Raw genomic sequence first — 14120 nt, 5'->3', positions numbered from 1 at the left:
AGCTGTGTCTTGTAGAATGCTCTGTGGTTGGCTCAGTTAGGGATCACTCTCAGAGAATATCAGAGTCAACATCCTGACATCTGAAAGGAAATGTTAAAATATTAAAAGAGTATGGCTAACAGAGAAAAGTATCAATATAAGCCTTGGATAAATTGCCTCATGAAACTGAGACAGTGCTTGTATATTAAATAAAGTGAAAGAAGTGTTACAGAGGGGTAAGCAAATTGGACAATTATATTTTGGACATTATTTATATGTAATTCTTCACAAATCCAAGAGTTTGTCTGTGCAAAACCATAATCAAGTTCATAAGACATTCATGACATTAAGTTAGGACATTTAAGAAAGTAAGCTCTTCAACATAACTCTTGACGTAGAAAGAACATTGAGAATTAAAACCAAAATACTTGCATTATGTCTTTAACATAAATTTAAAAGCATGAAATGCATTTAACACGTGGTTTCTCTGCCTGCAGGCACTTGGGGGTGTGCCAGGAAGCCAGCCATTATTGCCTAGTGGGATGGACCCAACACGGCAGCAAGGTGAATGAAATAATTGTTTGGACCATTCAGAAGTACTCTTTCCTCAAACTCTCATCTTTCTTTCTGTGTTTCAAGGCTTACTGCAGTTTTTAAAGCTTTTTGTTAATTAAAAAGAAATGATTTTTTAAAGTTGTTTTAGAAGGTGCTTGTGTATTCCATAGTTTTTAAAGTTACATCATTTTATTTTCAGGGCATCCAAACATGGGTGGGCCAATGCAGAGAATGACTCCTCCAAGAGGAATGGTTCCATTAGGACCACAGGTACCTTCCACAGATAGATACCAGTTTTTATTGATATATCTATACTTATACAATATCAGTCTGGCTTTCCATAGCTTGAAGATGGCCAGGACTTGCTCTTCTAATCCCATTTAAAAATAAACTTTATTTTACAAAAATTAGCTATAGCTGTACAAAGTCTAAAATGAAAATGGCAATCATTTCAGTTGATTTGAAATTAAAAGAGTAATCTCTTAACTTGCTTGTTTCACAAAAGTTACATTTGTCTTACAGCCAGTATATATTGTAACCAAAGGCTGACATTTGTAAAAGAAACTGAGGACTGAGTAGGTGTTTCCTCATCGCCCCAACCTCATTAATTATGCTACTTAGAAGGAGCTCTTTGTATCAGAAACACCCTCCAAATTCTGTAAAATTTTACTTTCATCCACAATTGATCTAGATTTTGAGTAAGAGCTAGAGAAATTTTAGTGTAAATCAGAAGTTCATTGTGCCATTTCTCCCCCTTATCAATCACGAGCATCTCTCTAGCTCTGTTTTCAAGGAGAGAAGCAAGGAGAGAAGCAACTGTGGTTTGCAAGAGTCAGCATTCTCCATGCTGCTGGCCTGGTGACAGCTGTTCACAGGCTCTTCTAAAGTGTGAAAAAATGAGTGGGCATTTGTCAGTACTACATTTCGAAAGTAAGGTAGAAAAAAAAATTAATTCTGATGCATACCTGAAATATGAATCCAAAAAGATTATCCAGTATTTTGTTTGTGTTCTCCGAGAGGCAATAAAAGTTTAGGTGGTGGTGCTTCATATCAGTGTTGCCAGTATTTTGTTTTACAGTGTGCTTGTAGTGCCCACACTGCACTTTTACTACCCCATTTCAGGTAACTCCCTATTGACTTTTGTTGCTGGAATAGCAACTGGATTTTAAATTATGAAACAGCTTTGCCTTTCAAAACTGCTAATAACTAACTTCACATTTTGGGGTCTTCTTGGTAGAAACCAGTTGTGTTCTACACAACATCTGCTTTGTGACCAACAAACCACTATTAAATATATTTATTTTTCTGTAGCACTGAAGTATATTTACTGTTTGCCTTTTGGAGGCAGAAAGAGAAGCTTTGCCATGCTGCCATATGAGATTGAGCTGACACTTTATGCTGCACCATTAGTCACAGCAGACAACTCTCATGCCAGTTTTTATAAGGATGATTTTTCCATTTTTGCTGTCTCTTAAAATCCAATGTTTTTGTAAGGTTCTTTCTCTTACTGAACATCCTTTTAAAATGTGAAAAAAATGTAGCTAATCTACACAATATTTAAGTTTGCAAATCAATCTTTTGTATAAATTATTCATAATTTATCTTTGTATCTGGCATTTGTGATCTTCTCATTAGGCAGTTCTAAAATCAGATGTGATTAATCTTCCACACCTACTTTTAGTATTCTCTTGTTACAGTGCTGTAAAGTTGAATTCAGTGTGCCCATCATGGGAGATACTTGCTTCACAGGCTGTCAACTTGCAGAATACTTAATGGCTGACACAGAAATACTTATGTCCAGCGTATCAAGTATAGCATGCATATGGAAGAAAACTTACAGAAAATTTACCTCAGTTTTCAATTTTATGATTCTAGGCTGATTAAAACTAAATAACATGAAGCAAAAAGCACTGGATGGTTGTAAATGCTTGAACCTGTGAAATGGTAAAAAAATTAGGCTAAGGCTTTTTTTCCCAAGCCTGTAATTATGGTAGGTGAACAGGTACCACCTCCAGTCTGTGACCACTGATTTGCCCCATCCTCCCACATACTCCCTAGTGCTTTCTAGTTAAAAATAATATAGGTCATCTTACATATTTTTTAAAAAAACCTTTGCTGATCTTGCTCATTTTGGCCACGTTATTTTAGGGAGCACTTTTATGAACAGCTCAACTACCAGATCAGCAGTAATGGTGATGGCTTTGAGCAGAAACCTTTAAGGAACAAGCAGGGTCACTATCGTCTGCAGAGAGCAGAGCTGCAACTGAAGAAATGTGTCTATTGGTAGCTTTAATGAAAGCACTCTTATTTTAGGATGAAGGAGTACATTTGATTAGAATTAGCAGTAATTAGAGTTAGAAGTACATTTGATTAGGATTCTTATAATCCTGCAGGATTCCACTGAGATCTTTAAGCCCCGTCCTCACAAATGATGCCTGAATTAAAATAGATACCAGACAGACCAAAGAGGGAGAATGGCTCAGTTCTCCATATCAGGATGGAAAAATTAAATAAACCAGATACAAAACTGCTGTTCTGTTACTGTCAGTTCTCCTCCAAATCCAGTAGTGCCAGCTGGGGAGGATACTGTGCCCAGATGCTTTGGCTGCCCACCAGTTAACTGCCCCAGAGTTCTGAAAGAAGAGTTGCTCAGGCAAAATCCTCTGAGATAACCTAGGTTAAACAGGAGGTTTGAGTTAATCTGTCTGACTTTCCTGGCTGCACTTGAAAAGGCAGAAACCATCAATGATGGGTGACCAGCAGCTGGGGGTAAGATGTCTTTAGATGGCACTGCTGGGCCTGGAAGAAAACATCTCTCTGCAGCCTCAGGTTGAATCCTTGCAAAGCACCTGTTGATGGCACAGTTTTAGGATTGTTAGCAATGAAAATAAATAGATTAATTTAGGGTTTTGTTCTTTGCAGCAACAAACCCTCCTCTCTTCGTTCTACACCAGTTCTAGATAACTGGTCTGTCATATCAATCAAGGTATAAACAGCACCAGACACATGTTTATGAATATATCTGTTGGATTTCATCCCTGTATTCATGACTTCATTTTTACATGGATTTGTGAATCAGACAAATATAGAGAGCACCCACAGGCCTGTCACATAGTTTATGCAGTTTCTAGTGTACTATCCATGAGTGTACTAGTTTTATTAGAAAACAAACAGCAACAATGACCTAGTTGTTTTTTTTTTTTAAAGTAAACTGCTCCTTTTTGTCCTCCTCCTTCCAAAATGCACAGCTATTAATTTTAGCAATTTTTCTATTATCTATCCATTTGAAATATCAGAAAAATGTAGCAGAATTAATGCAGGTTAGGGAATCGATTATGTTTGTGAGGTAAGATAAATCTGCTTCTGTTCCTCTGAATAAATTAAGTCTAATTTAGTCTACAATGTAAACAGTACACTTAAATTTTTTTTCATAATATCAAAGCATAAATTCAGATTTTATGGGCAATGAGCAATTCAGTGTTTGGCATAGCTGTGACATTCATTATTATGTTAAGTGCTTTTCATATTAGTTACTGTAGACTTATTAGAACTGACTGATTAGAAGAGAAATGTAATGGTTATGCTTTATGTTGTAAAACTAATATCATATAATGTAATTTCATACAGGCATTTATTTACAAATGCCTGTATGTCTAGCAAAATATAATTTTAAATTATTATATTTACATTCAATGTAAAAATCTTCGTAATTTTACATTCCATGTAAATTTGAATCTAAGTCCAGGTTTCTGAGTTTTAGTGAAATCCTTTGGTACAAAAGCTGAATACATTATAAAGCCTGACCCTTGCTGATCATTGAATTGACCTCTAAATTTGTAAATAGTTCCTCCTGAAATAATTGACATTTTAACTACTCCTAGTCTATTTCTGTTGTTTGTAATTCTCTCTTCTTGAGGCTAACAATATTATTTTTTTACGTGAACAATGGAAACACCTGAAAGATTGAATTACATTGGCCTATCCAGTCAGCAGTTATGTAGAGATATCATTAACCTCCTGTCCTTTCTTTCCCCCTCCTCTTTGGTTTTGTTTTTTTGTTTTGTGGTAGTCTGACCCTTGGTTATCATTGCAGAACTATGGAGGTGCAATGAGACCCCCACTGAATGCTTTAGGTGGCCCGGGGATGCCTGGAATGAACATGTAAGCACAATAATAAAATCTTATAATATGTAGAAAAATCGTTATTTCATTGTAGAAGTAACATTTGGGATACATAAGAGAAAGGGAACATGCTTTGATAAGTAACATGCTTTGATGACTAATAACTGAAATTTTAAAAAGTGAACCCACAGCTGTTTCCTTCTATATGCATCTCTTACAGGTGCCTGTACTATCCCTGCAGTTTTCTAGAAATACTCAAGTTTCTTTCACAGTTCAAAGTTCAAATACTGGGAATAGTTTGTCAGGACGGTCACTGCTATTTTCTTGTATGCATTTTTTTAAAAATGAAATTATTTATACTTGTGTTTTTAATGAATAAAGAGGTTTTTTAAAGCATGGTACAATTATGGTTCTTATCCACAAATCGATACTTTGAGGAAAATAACACCTTTTTATTGTCATAAAAAAACCACTCTCTTTAGAAAAGAAATGTGGATATTTTCTCTGTTTCTGTTTTTATTTCTATAACTACATTTATTTGCACTTTAAACAGATAGGAGGGTATTAGAAGTATGAGTCTAAGGTTTTCAGTGTTCCTGTGTACTTCTGGGACTGTATCATCGTTTGGTAAAATTAATACAGACTTGAGTTTGATTAAGCTATACTGATTTATTCCAGACATTCATTTAGTGTATTTTGTTTTATAGCTGTAGACAACCCCCCTTTCTAAGTGTGTAGAAAAAATTCAGGTGTAAAATTGCTGCATCTAGAGTAAGCTAGATATAAATGGAGCATTTTAGCATAGCAAGGGGCCCAACATGAAAAATTTTCTGCACTTCAGGTAAATTGCTTGCTTGGAGTTGCTTTCTTACATGATCATTAAGCCTGGAAAAAGAATGTGTTTCATGTGTTACTTAGATTTCACTCTTCAGAATTCACAGGTTTTAAGTGATAGCTATAGTTGCCTTTGGCACACCAGAGACCAGAAATTATCCAGTCATTATTGTATTATGGCCTTGCCTCTACTGAATTTAGTACAGTTTTTCATAACCAGCATTTTGCAGACCCCAGGGTGGTGAAACGAGGTCCAGATATCAAGGCACTAGAATGATTTTACAACCCAAAGCAGAAAACATGTTATTTTTCATTCCTTTTATGCCTTTGTCCTTCAAGAATGAGTTTTCAGCAGATGTACACAGAAAACACAGTGAAGATTAATATATACTTGTTTTCATGGTATCATAGATACCCATTTTTACTCTTTATTTTTAGAGGAAATGTAAGAGTTTGTAATTTTCATTACAAGCGAAGAGTTGCCAACCTAAAAAAGTAGAAGAAGTATTGAGATAGATAATACTGTTACATAAAATATCTAATCCATCATATCCTTAATTCCTGTGGTTATCCAGACAGCCTTGAGTTCTCAAAGCAAATATAATAAAATCTGAAGTTGGGTGTTACTCTATCATAGACATCATATATCGGACTGAAGACAATTGTAAGAACCCTCTCAAGGGCAGTACTTTCTTCTTTTAAATAAAATTGATGTAGATATTTGGAATTCAGTGTGAGTGTACTATAAGCTCTGCAGAAATTGTCCTCTGGAGGAAATGAATTACAAGAAAAAAAAGATTGACTTTCTAAAGAAATGTTGTAGAGGTAAAATTGAGGGTAGGTAAGATATTTTGAGGCTCCTTATACACACAAAGGAGAGTTTACACAGGAAAAAGAAGAAAGCAGGCTTCTGGATGATAAAAAGAATTACTGGTCTGCCAGAAAGAAATGGGTTGAAATACTAATATTTTCGTATTGCAGCACTTAACATTTCATCTTATGTTGAGCCAGTAAACTCACATATATCCTGTTCTTTTAATTCAGTGATTGTAGAAAGTACATTTTTCTTTGAACTTTTATGTCCTCTTGAAGGAAACACTGAATTGGCATTCTTTACTTGGGAAATTAATTATCTTTGATACTGTATATGACCTTAGAAGGACAAGATGTGAAGTAGTAATTATGAAGTAGGCACTGTAGCTGCCTCAATGCCTCACCAGGCATGTATTGCATTTCTTTACCTTTCTTACAAACTCATCTTTACTCCATCTCAGGTCAAGAATATTCTTTCTTGGTTTTGAACACTTCATACTGTCCCTTTGCTTGTTACAATTCATTTTCACAGTGTAAGAGAGTACAATGTGTTGGTGCTGGAATACTGTGCTATGGCAAACCATGGCTTGTGTTACACGCTGAACCACAGACAGCTCCATTATTTCATGCTTGACTACATGAGTATAAATTTTTTACCACCAAACTGAGTGTTGGCTTTTGTTTTTTCTTTGCCAAATGAAGTGACAAAATGCTGATCAAAGGCAAAAAAAGTGTTACTGTGGCCTGGGTTTCTTTTAATTGTATTTCCAGGACATCAGGTTTTTTTCTTACTGTAAAGTTACTGCTGTTAAAGCTGTCCTTATAATATATTAGACTTATTGTCTGGTCAATTCCAGCATTCAGGATCAGTCAGAGTGCATCCAAGGATAACCTACAGACAGAGGCAATAGCTGGGATCAACTGTATTAAATGTATTGTTTGTATTATGCCTTATAACTTATATAAAGCATAATGCTAAGGAATAACAGTGTAAATGATAAGTGTACTTCTGTTTCTAGCAGACAGGGTAGCTACACACAAGGCTCTTGCTTTACAGTAACATCCATTCTTCATGTAGACAAATCTTTTTCGTACATGAAAAGCTTCCAGTGTCCTATTCAATATTTTTGGATTCTTGGCAGTGTTGGAATATAAAAATATGTGTTTTACAGAAGAAGAAGAAAGAAAGAAAGAAAGAAAAAAATATATATATATTTAAAATTCAGCATTTCTTCTTGGAAAGCACAAAAGGAAGGAAGCTCTTTTGGTTAAGATTAGAATATATGCCAAATATAGTTTTACATTTTTTCGGATTAAAAATATTGTTTTTTGTAAAAAATTGCAACAACCAACTTGGGTGCTTGTGGAAAGTATTCCAGTCCTGGAACATTTGCTGCACAGATATAGAACCAGTAAAATATCTGCTTGCTCCATTATAGCTAATGCCTATCAGGTTACTTTTTGAAACAGCTGACACACATCCTATGTGCTTCTGCAAAATAACTTTCTCATAAATGTAAGGTTTTAAGTTGAAGCTTGCAGCCATTTTTAGTAAAATTTTTCTTTCCTTGTGGTAAAATGCCTTCTTTGGAACAAAATGGCAAATTTCAGGGAGCAGTGCAACATTTCACTAGCACTTTTTTAATGACCTGCAGTGCTGTCTCAAGTGCTAAGAATATCTCAGTCATGCCTGAAAAGAAAGAAAATGTGATTTTGTTTCTAACTTCAATTCACAAAGTTGTGTCTAGATGTTTAATTTCCTGATTGAATATGATTACCCCTTGGGAAACTGAAATTCTAGACTTTATTTTTTCAACTATTAGGATCAACACTATAGAACTGACTTTATGGATAAAATACAACCGTAATTAGTCATAGCTCTAAATACTTCATCAGTACCTCCCTGTTGGACTTGGTACATTCATAATAATGTTTTATGACTTTGTTGATGCTTCCAAAATAAACGTTTAATAAAGGGCAAAAAAGCCTGCTTGCATTGCATCAAAAAAAAAATTGCAGGTAACTTTTTTTTTTTTTCATACCTTTTTGACAAGCTAACAACATTTGGCTCCACAGAAACCATATGGCTTCCCAACAGAATCTGTGGCAGTGTTTTCTGTGTCTATACTTAAGCTTCCAGTAAATTTGGTCATTCCAGCAGCTTTTTAGTTAAAAGGTAATATCTCTGAAGTCCAGAGCAAGCTGACATGTTGTCACAGCTATTTTCCATTTGATGCTTTTTGCCTGATATATTTGTGCCACTTAATGTCATATAAACAAGTGTAGGGTAAAAACAGTATTAGAAATATTAGAAAAATGTCTCAGATTTCTCTGAGAAAGAGCATCCAATAAATGAACTATGATACATAGAAAAAAAGATGAAAAAGACAAAAAGAACACCTAATATTTCATCATGTCATCATTAGCAGAGGAGAAATTACTGAATATTTGACCTAAGGAGCATGAGTAGTGTGAGTTGCTTTCTTTGCTTTGCCTCCCTTCTATCTAGTGAATAACACAGAAAAGACCCTCACCTGCATTCTGTTTTCCAACCTTCCAAAAATAATGTCAGGAGAAATAAATCAAATTTTACTCGATTTTTTTCAGCTGAGTGATTTTTTTCAGTTTGAGTGAATTTCTTTATATTTTCACCAAGAATGTAATTTTAAAAAATAAGATTCACTGTTAAATACATTGGGTAACGTATCTACTTAGTAGGTTTTAATTTTGCAAGACTTTAAAATAGCTAAAAAACCTTCCTTATCTCATTACTAACGACTGCTTTCTTCCCTATATTTAAATCACTTTCCTGTGTGTGGTAGGCTGTGGTGGCTAATGTTGCTTTGCTAAAGCTAATGAGGCCAAAATGCCACTTTAAATGAGAAAGTTTTATCAGCTGCTCTGCCTCTCAGTTGTCAGGGCCTTCAAAAAAGTGATTTCATCTTTTTTTTATAAATAACTAGAAGTTCTTAATGCTCCTAGGAATAATTATGGTTATTGAGATGTTATGACTGTAAACACAGAGATTTTACCTCCCATATGGCTTAGTTCTCTTAGGACTGTTACAAGATGAAGCCTAAATAGCAGACTATTTTCCTGAGCTCAGCTAAGAGTGAGAAACTTAAAATAACAGCAAGAGTTGGGAGAAAAACATGGTCTGTCTGGGTGGTTTTCACTTTCTCCTTTCCTCCTGCCCTTCTGCTTTTAGTATCTCCCTGATACCTTTGGGAGTTGCCTTTATCAGGCAGTTTCCTGCCTCTGAAACGTTCTGGTTCCTCCTCCTGGGGAGGTGCTGTGTAATCACACGTGCACCATTCTCACCAAAATGTCTGAAAAGTTTGAAATTTCCCGTTTGCCTGCTGTATGATAAATTTCATGTTTCTGTGGAGGTAAATAGGCTTTAGTTAAGTAGCAGAAAGTTTTTAGATATGTATCTAAACATATGTTTTAAGTGTATGTGTTAAATGGCAGTTTTCCATTTTTTCTTAAACTAGATACTATTGGTAATAATCAAGTATTCACTTAATATTTATTATTTTATATGATTATTATTATTACTGGGTACAGGTTATAGCAATATGTTTTCCATGGCTTGTTCTTTTAATAAATAGATTTTCACAAAAAACTTGTAAGGTACTAGCATCACTTTACCTAGTGAAACCTTACTGTACCTGCAGTATTCTAGATCCATGTTCAGTAAATGCATGTATCCTCACTTCTTCAGGAAGGTACTTAGTTATGTCAGGAAAAGTACTGCTTCTGTGACTGAAATTACCTTTTTTTTTAGTACCTTTCTGCCTTTGTCTGTACTGTAAGTAGACTTATGTGGAATGTATAATACTTTCTCCAAATATTTTTCAAAAAGCCAAGAATCAACAAGGAAAAACACTCCTCATGAGAACTTGAGAACTTATTTTTCACTCAGCAAAAATTCCTGTGCTACATTAAATGTTGCATCTATGTAACACAGAACTAAATTTTCCATGAAAAGAAGGAAGGCACTTCAAGAAAAACAAATTTTCTTTCAAATTGTTCCATTGAAAACATTAAAAGGAGAATGTCTGGCACTTGCTAAATTTGAAAACATTTGGAAAGCAAAAGGGTGCTATCTGGGCTGTAGCGTCTGGCTGTGTGGCTGCTGGGTAAGGACTTCTGGTGCCACCCTGACCTGAAGACTACAGGGACACCAGAATGAATGAGAAACCAAAGTGTCTTAAATGTGGGTGGTAGGGTTGTAATATCAAATGAATTCTCTTTAATCAGCTCATAAAGGGATTAAAAGATAATGGTAGTCCAAGAATGAGAATTTTGCTGTAGCATTATAACTTGGTCGTGGTTTATAAACACGCTTGAATTTGGAAAAAAAAACCCCAAAACTGTCTCATTCTTTACTCTGGAAACAGATTATTTTGATTTGCTTTCTTATAGCAGGTCAGAAAAGAGATTGTTCTTTGTCTTATATTACATCTTCTCTTACAGGGGCCCTGGGGGTGGTAGACCTTGGCCAAACCCAACCAATGCCAATTCTGTAAGTAAATATTTAAAATATATTAGACACCATCATATGTTTACAGACATACTTATCAGCAATACACCAGGGAGAATTCATTCAACAAATAGAGCCCTACATGCTTTATATTTTGCTCCATAACTCTAATTCAGAGCAGGTACCATGAGGAGCACATCTGAAGGTGAGATGGGAGCTCCTCCACAGAGAGCTCATTGACCTGCACATATCCAGCTCTGCTCCTCATCACACAAGAACTCTGCATCTTGACAGGAGTTACAGCATTTCAGTAACACAAAGATTATTCTGGAGTGTATTTAATATACTTTTTAGCTTCCTTTATAGTAAGATGAGTTAGGTCAACACTATCTGGCCAGCAGTCTCTACAGAAATCACAGCATGCTAAGATGCAGCTTAATGTGACCTCACATTATTTACATAACCAAAGCACATTTGCTATTCTGAACTAGGCAATGTGCAATCACAGAATAATTGCTTGTGAGACATTAGACAATTTTCTGTGCTTTTTGTGTAAAAGCAGTGCACTTTATTGAATTGGCAAAACCTACAAAACAAGCTAGTCTGATAGCAGCTTGAAGGAAGGAGGAGGTCGGTGAGACTTCCTGAATGAACAGTGTCTGGTATTTATTCAGAAAACAAAGGTAAATATTTTCATTAAGTGCTCATGCAGCATTAGTATAAAAATCTGTTCTTTTTTAGCACTTGCAGTTTTATAGGAGGAGTCTGGCTTAATGTATTTGCCTATTTCTGTCTTAATTTTAATTTTTTAATTATAGTAGTGAAAATTGAGAGGAAAAAAAAGACCTGAAACTCTTCCTCAGGTTCTTTTTGCATATACTCAACTAAAATGGGTGCTAATATATTTTTCAACTGATAGTTGAAATATTCTCATTCTGTTATATTAACTGAAAAGTCCTCTAAGAAATCAAGTTGTCTGAAATCTTGTAAGATGTTTATGCTGTGAGATAATTTTATATTTTGTCAGTACAGTTGCTTAATTTTTACCCCATCCTCCTATAATAGCTTTGGTCTGTGCTCCTTTAGAGATAATGACTGCAAAGGCTACCATAAAAAAGAAAACCAGGTTATTCACAGACAGGCTGGTTTCTTTAGAATACCCTCTGTAGCAAACACAATTGAATTTAAAGTGAAAATAGAATACTGACCTTTTTTTATTAAAAAAAAAGAAAAAAAAAAAGAAAAATGCAAAGAAATTAAATTATTATCTTCTGGGGCAAAAGAGATAAGAGGGTTGCTCTTCCTTTTATGGCCAAGATTTTAATCAAGATTAAGCATAATAACACACAAATTCAATCTATGCTTGGTGTGCCTCTGAAGTCCTATTGGCTTAAATACAAGTATGTTCTACTTCAGTTTATAAACTTTATAAAGCATATTACCTTAATCATCTTATAGCTGAATCTTTTACTAAGGTCTGCAGATCTTTAAAGAATTTATTGTGGGTCCCACACAAGAAAACACTTGTAGGAGATGGAAGAACAGGACTGGTACTAGATCTTGCAACCTTTATCTTTAAAAAGTGATGCTGGCTGTTAAAAGTGCATACCTTACTATGGACTTACTATGGAACAATGGAGAGCAGATATCAGACCTCAGCCTAAAGACATTTAAATGTGTGAATTATATTATTCAGATTAATTTCAGGGCACGGTAAATGTAAATGTAAATATTTTATTTGAAAAATTCAGTATTAAATTTGGTTTGTGTCTATATTGCTATTTTTTGACTTGAACATACTTCCAACAACAAGTTGTTGAAAAGAAGAGGTGTTTGTTTTGACAACAGTGGCATTTTTCCATAATTCTTAACTGTGTTTTTGAAATAAATTAAATAAGTGTTAACCTACAGCTGTACATAAATGTATGTATGGACAGCATCCAGAAGAAATTACTGGTTTTGTTTCTGTTGACATTACAGATACCTTATTCTTCAGCATCTCCTGGGAACTATGTAGTAAGTACATTTGCTTTTGTGTGTTTCCTTATTAGAACAGATTTTACACTTTATATAGGCAAAGAAATAGCTGTCCAGATGTTAAGGAGAGCCCTTGTGTATTTGTTGAGAATGGAACATCTGATCTGTACTTAGTGGCTTTTTTCTGCCATCTATGTTGCATATGTTGATGTTGATTACTAGAATCATTATCAGTCTGGTCAAAATTGCCCAGAGTACTGTTTTATTTCAGCAACCATTTATATAACCAATACAATATATTGTCTTCAAAAATAAAGGACCAGATTTTCTGGAAACACAGTATTGTGTATGAATTCCTGAACTTCATCAGAAAGCAAGCATTTGAAGAATTAATTCAACCTTTTATCTTCCAAAAGGTATACAAATGGTCTTTATAGTTAACATTTTAAGTAAAATTTTTATTCTTGTAATTACCTTCCAAAGATTTGAAAATTCTTCTTGTTCTCCATAATCTGTTAGGTCAGGTCTTCATTTCACAGACATTTTCATAATTTATTATGGATTAGTTGGTATCATTGTTTATTTGTTAGTCTGTACCTCTGTATGAAATAATTAAAACTTCATAATAGTCCCAGCATTGAGCTGTCATTGAAAAGAACAGAAAGTGCTAACCCTCTCTCTGGACTTTTAACAAATACACTTTACCTATCAACAGTATGTTTTTGTTGGAGTATATACTGCTGGTTTTTGCCTCTATCCTCAGAGAACAACTTTGTTTATCCTTTTAGGCCCTTTATTGCTGTTCTTACTGTTGTGCTTGGATTATTTGTACTTCTGATATCCTCCTATAAGGCACATTGTCTCATCTGTTTTTATCACACACTTATTACTGGAGTCACAGGGTAACAAGGAATAGTTTAGTAAGATTTTAGTCAGATTTTAGTAATTTGTAATTGCATGTTTTATTACCTAAAGATTAGACAACTGTAGGCATTGTTTTTAAAGAGAATAAAATGTGGAGATATTTCAGAATGTGGAAGTAGCAGGTCCTTCACCATACAGACAGTGTACCAGTGGGTTTTCATCTGTTTGTGCTTCTTATAAATTTATCTTACTTTGAGTCTTCATAGGAGAGATGATCCTGCCGAGCTAAAGCTGAAGGATGAGCTCAAGGATAAGCTTGTTTTGTTTAGACAAAAGCAATTTGGTTTGTCCTTTATTTAGACCATTATCTATGAAAAAGGTTACAGTTCTCATAAGCATCCATAACTGTTCAGCTCATTTTGCCACATGTTTAGTGGAAGCAGTCCAAATCTGCTCATCTCCAGACCACTTCTTTGAATACACAACTACA

General features: G+C 34.7%; 1 protein-coding gene across 3 annotated transcripts in view; it reads left to right on the top strand.

The window, feature by feature from the left end:
- SSBP2 (single stranded DNA binding protein 2) overlaps positions 1–14120 on the top strand; it is a 189493-nt gene that overhangs the window by 144280 nt on the left and 31093 nt on the right. For 2 of the 3 annotated variants that reach the window (XM_030466779.1, XM_030466777.1), the window contains 5 exons: positions 477–543; positions 734–804; positions 4628–4695; positions 10783–10831; positions 12770–12805. In XM_030466779.1, coding sequence (XP_030322639.1) covers positions 477–543; positions 734–804; positions 4628–4695; positions 10783–10831; positions 12770–12805 — 291 coding nt within the window. The remainder of the gene's footprint in view (positions 1–476; positions 544–733; positions 805–4627; positions 4696–10782; positions 10832–12769; positions 12806–14120) is intronic. The other variant, XM_030466778.1, reaches the window with a different exon arrangement.

Source organism: Calypte anna, chromosome Z, assembly GCF_003957555.1.
Source record: "Calypte anna isolate BGI_N300 chromosome Z, bCalAnn1_v1.p, whole genome shotgun sequence".
In the NCBI taxonomy this organism is placed as follows: Eukaryota; Metazoa; Chordata; class Aves; order Apodiformes; family Trochilidae; genus Calypte; species Calypte anna.
Note: the sequence above shows the minus strand (reverse complement) of the source record. Positions and strands in the feature narration are given on the sequence as shown.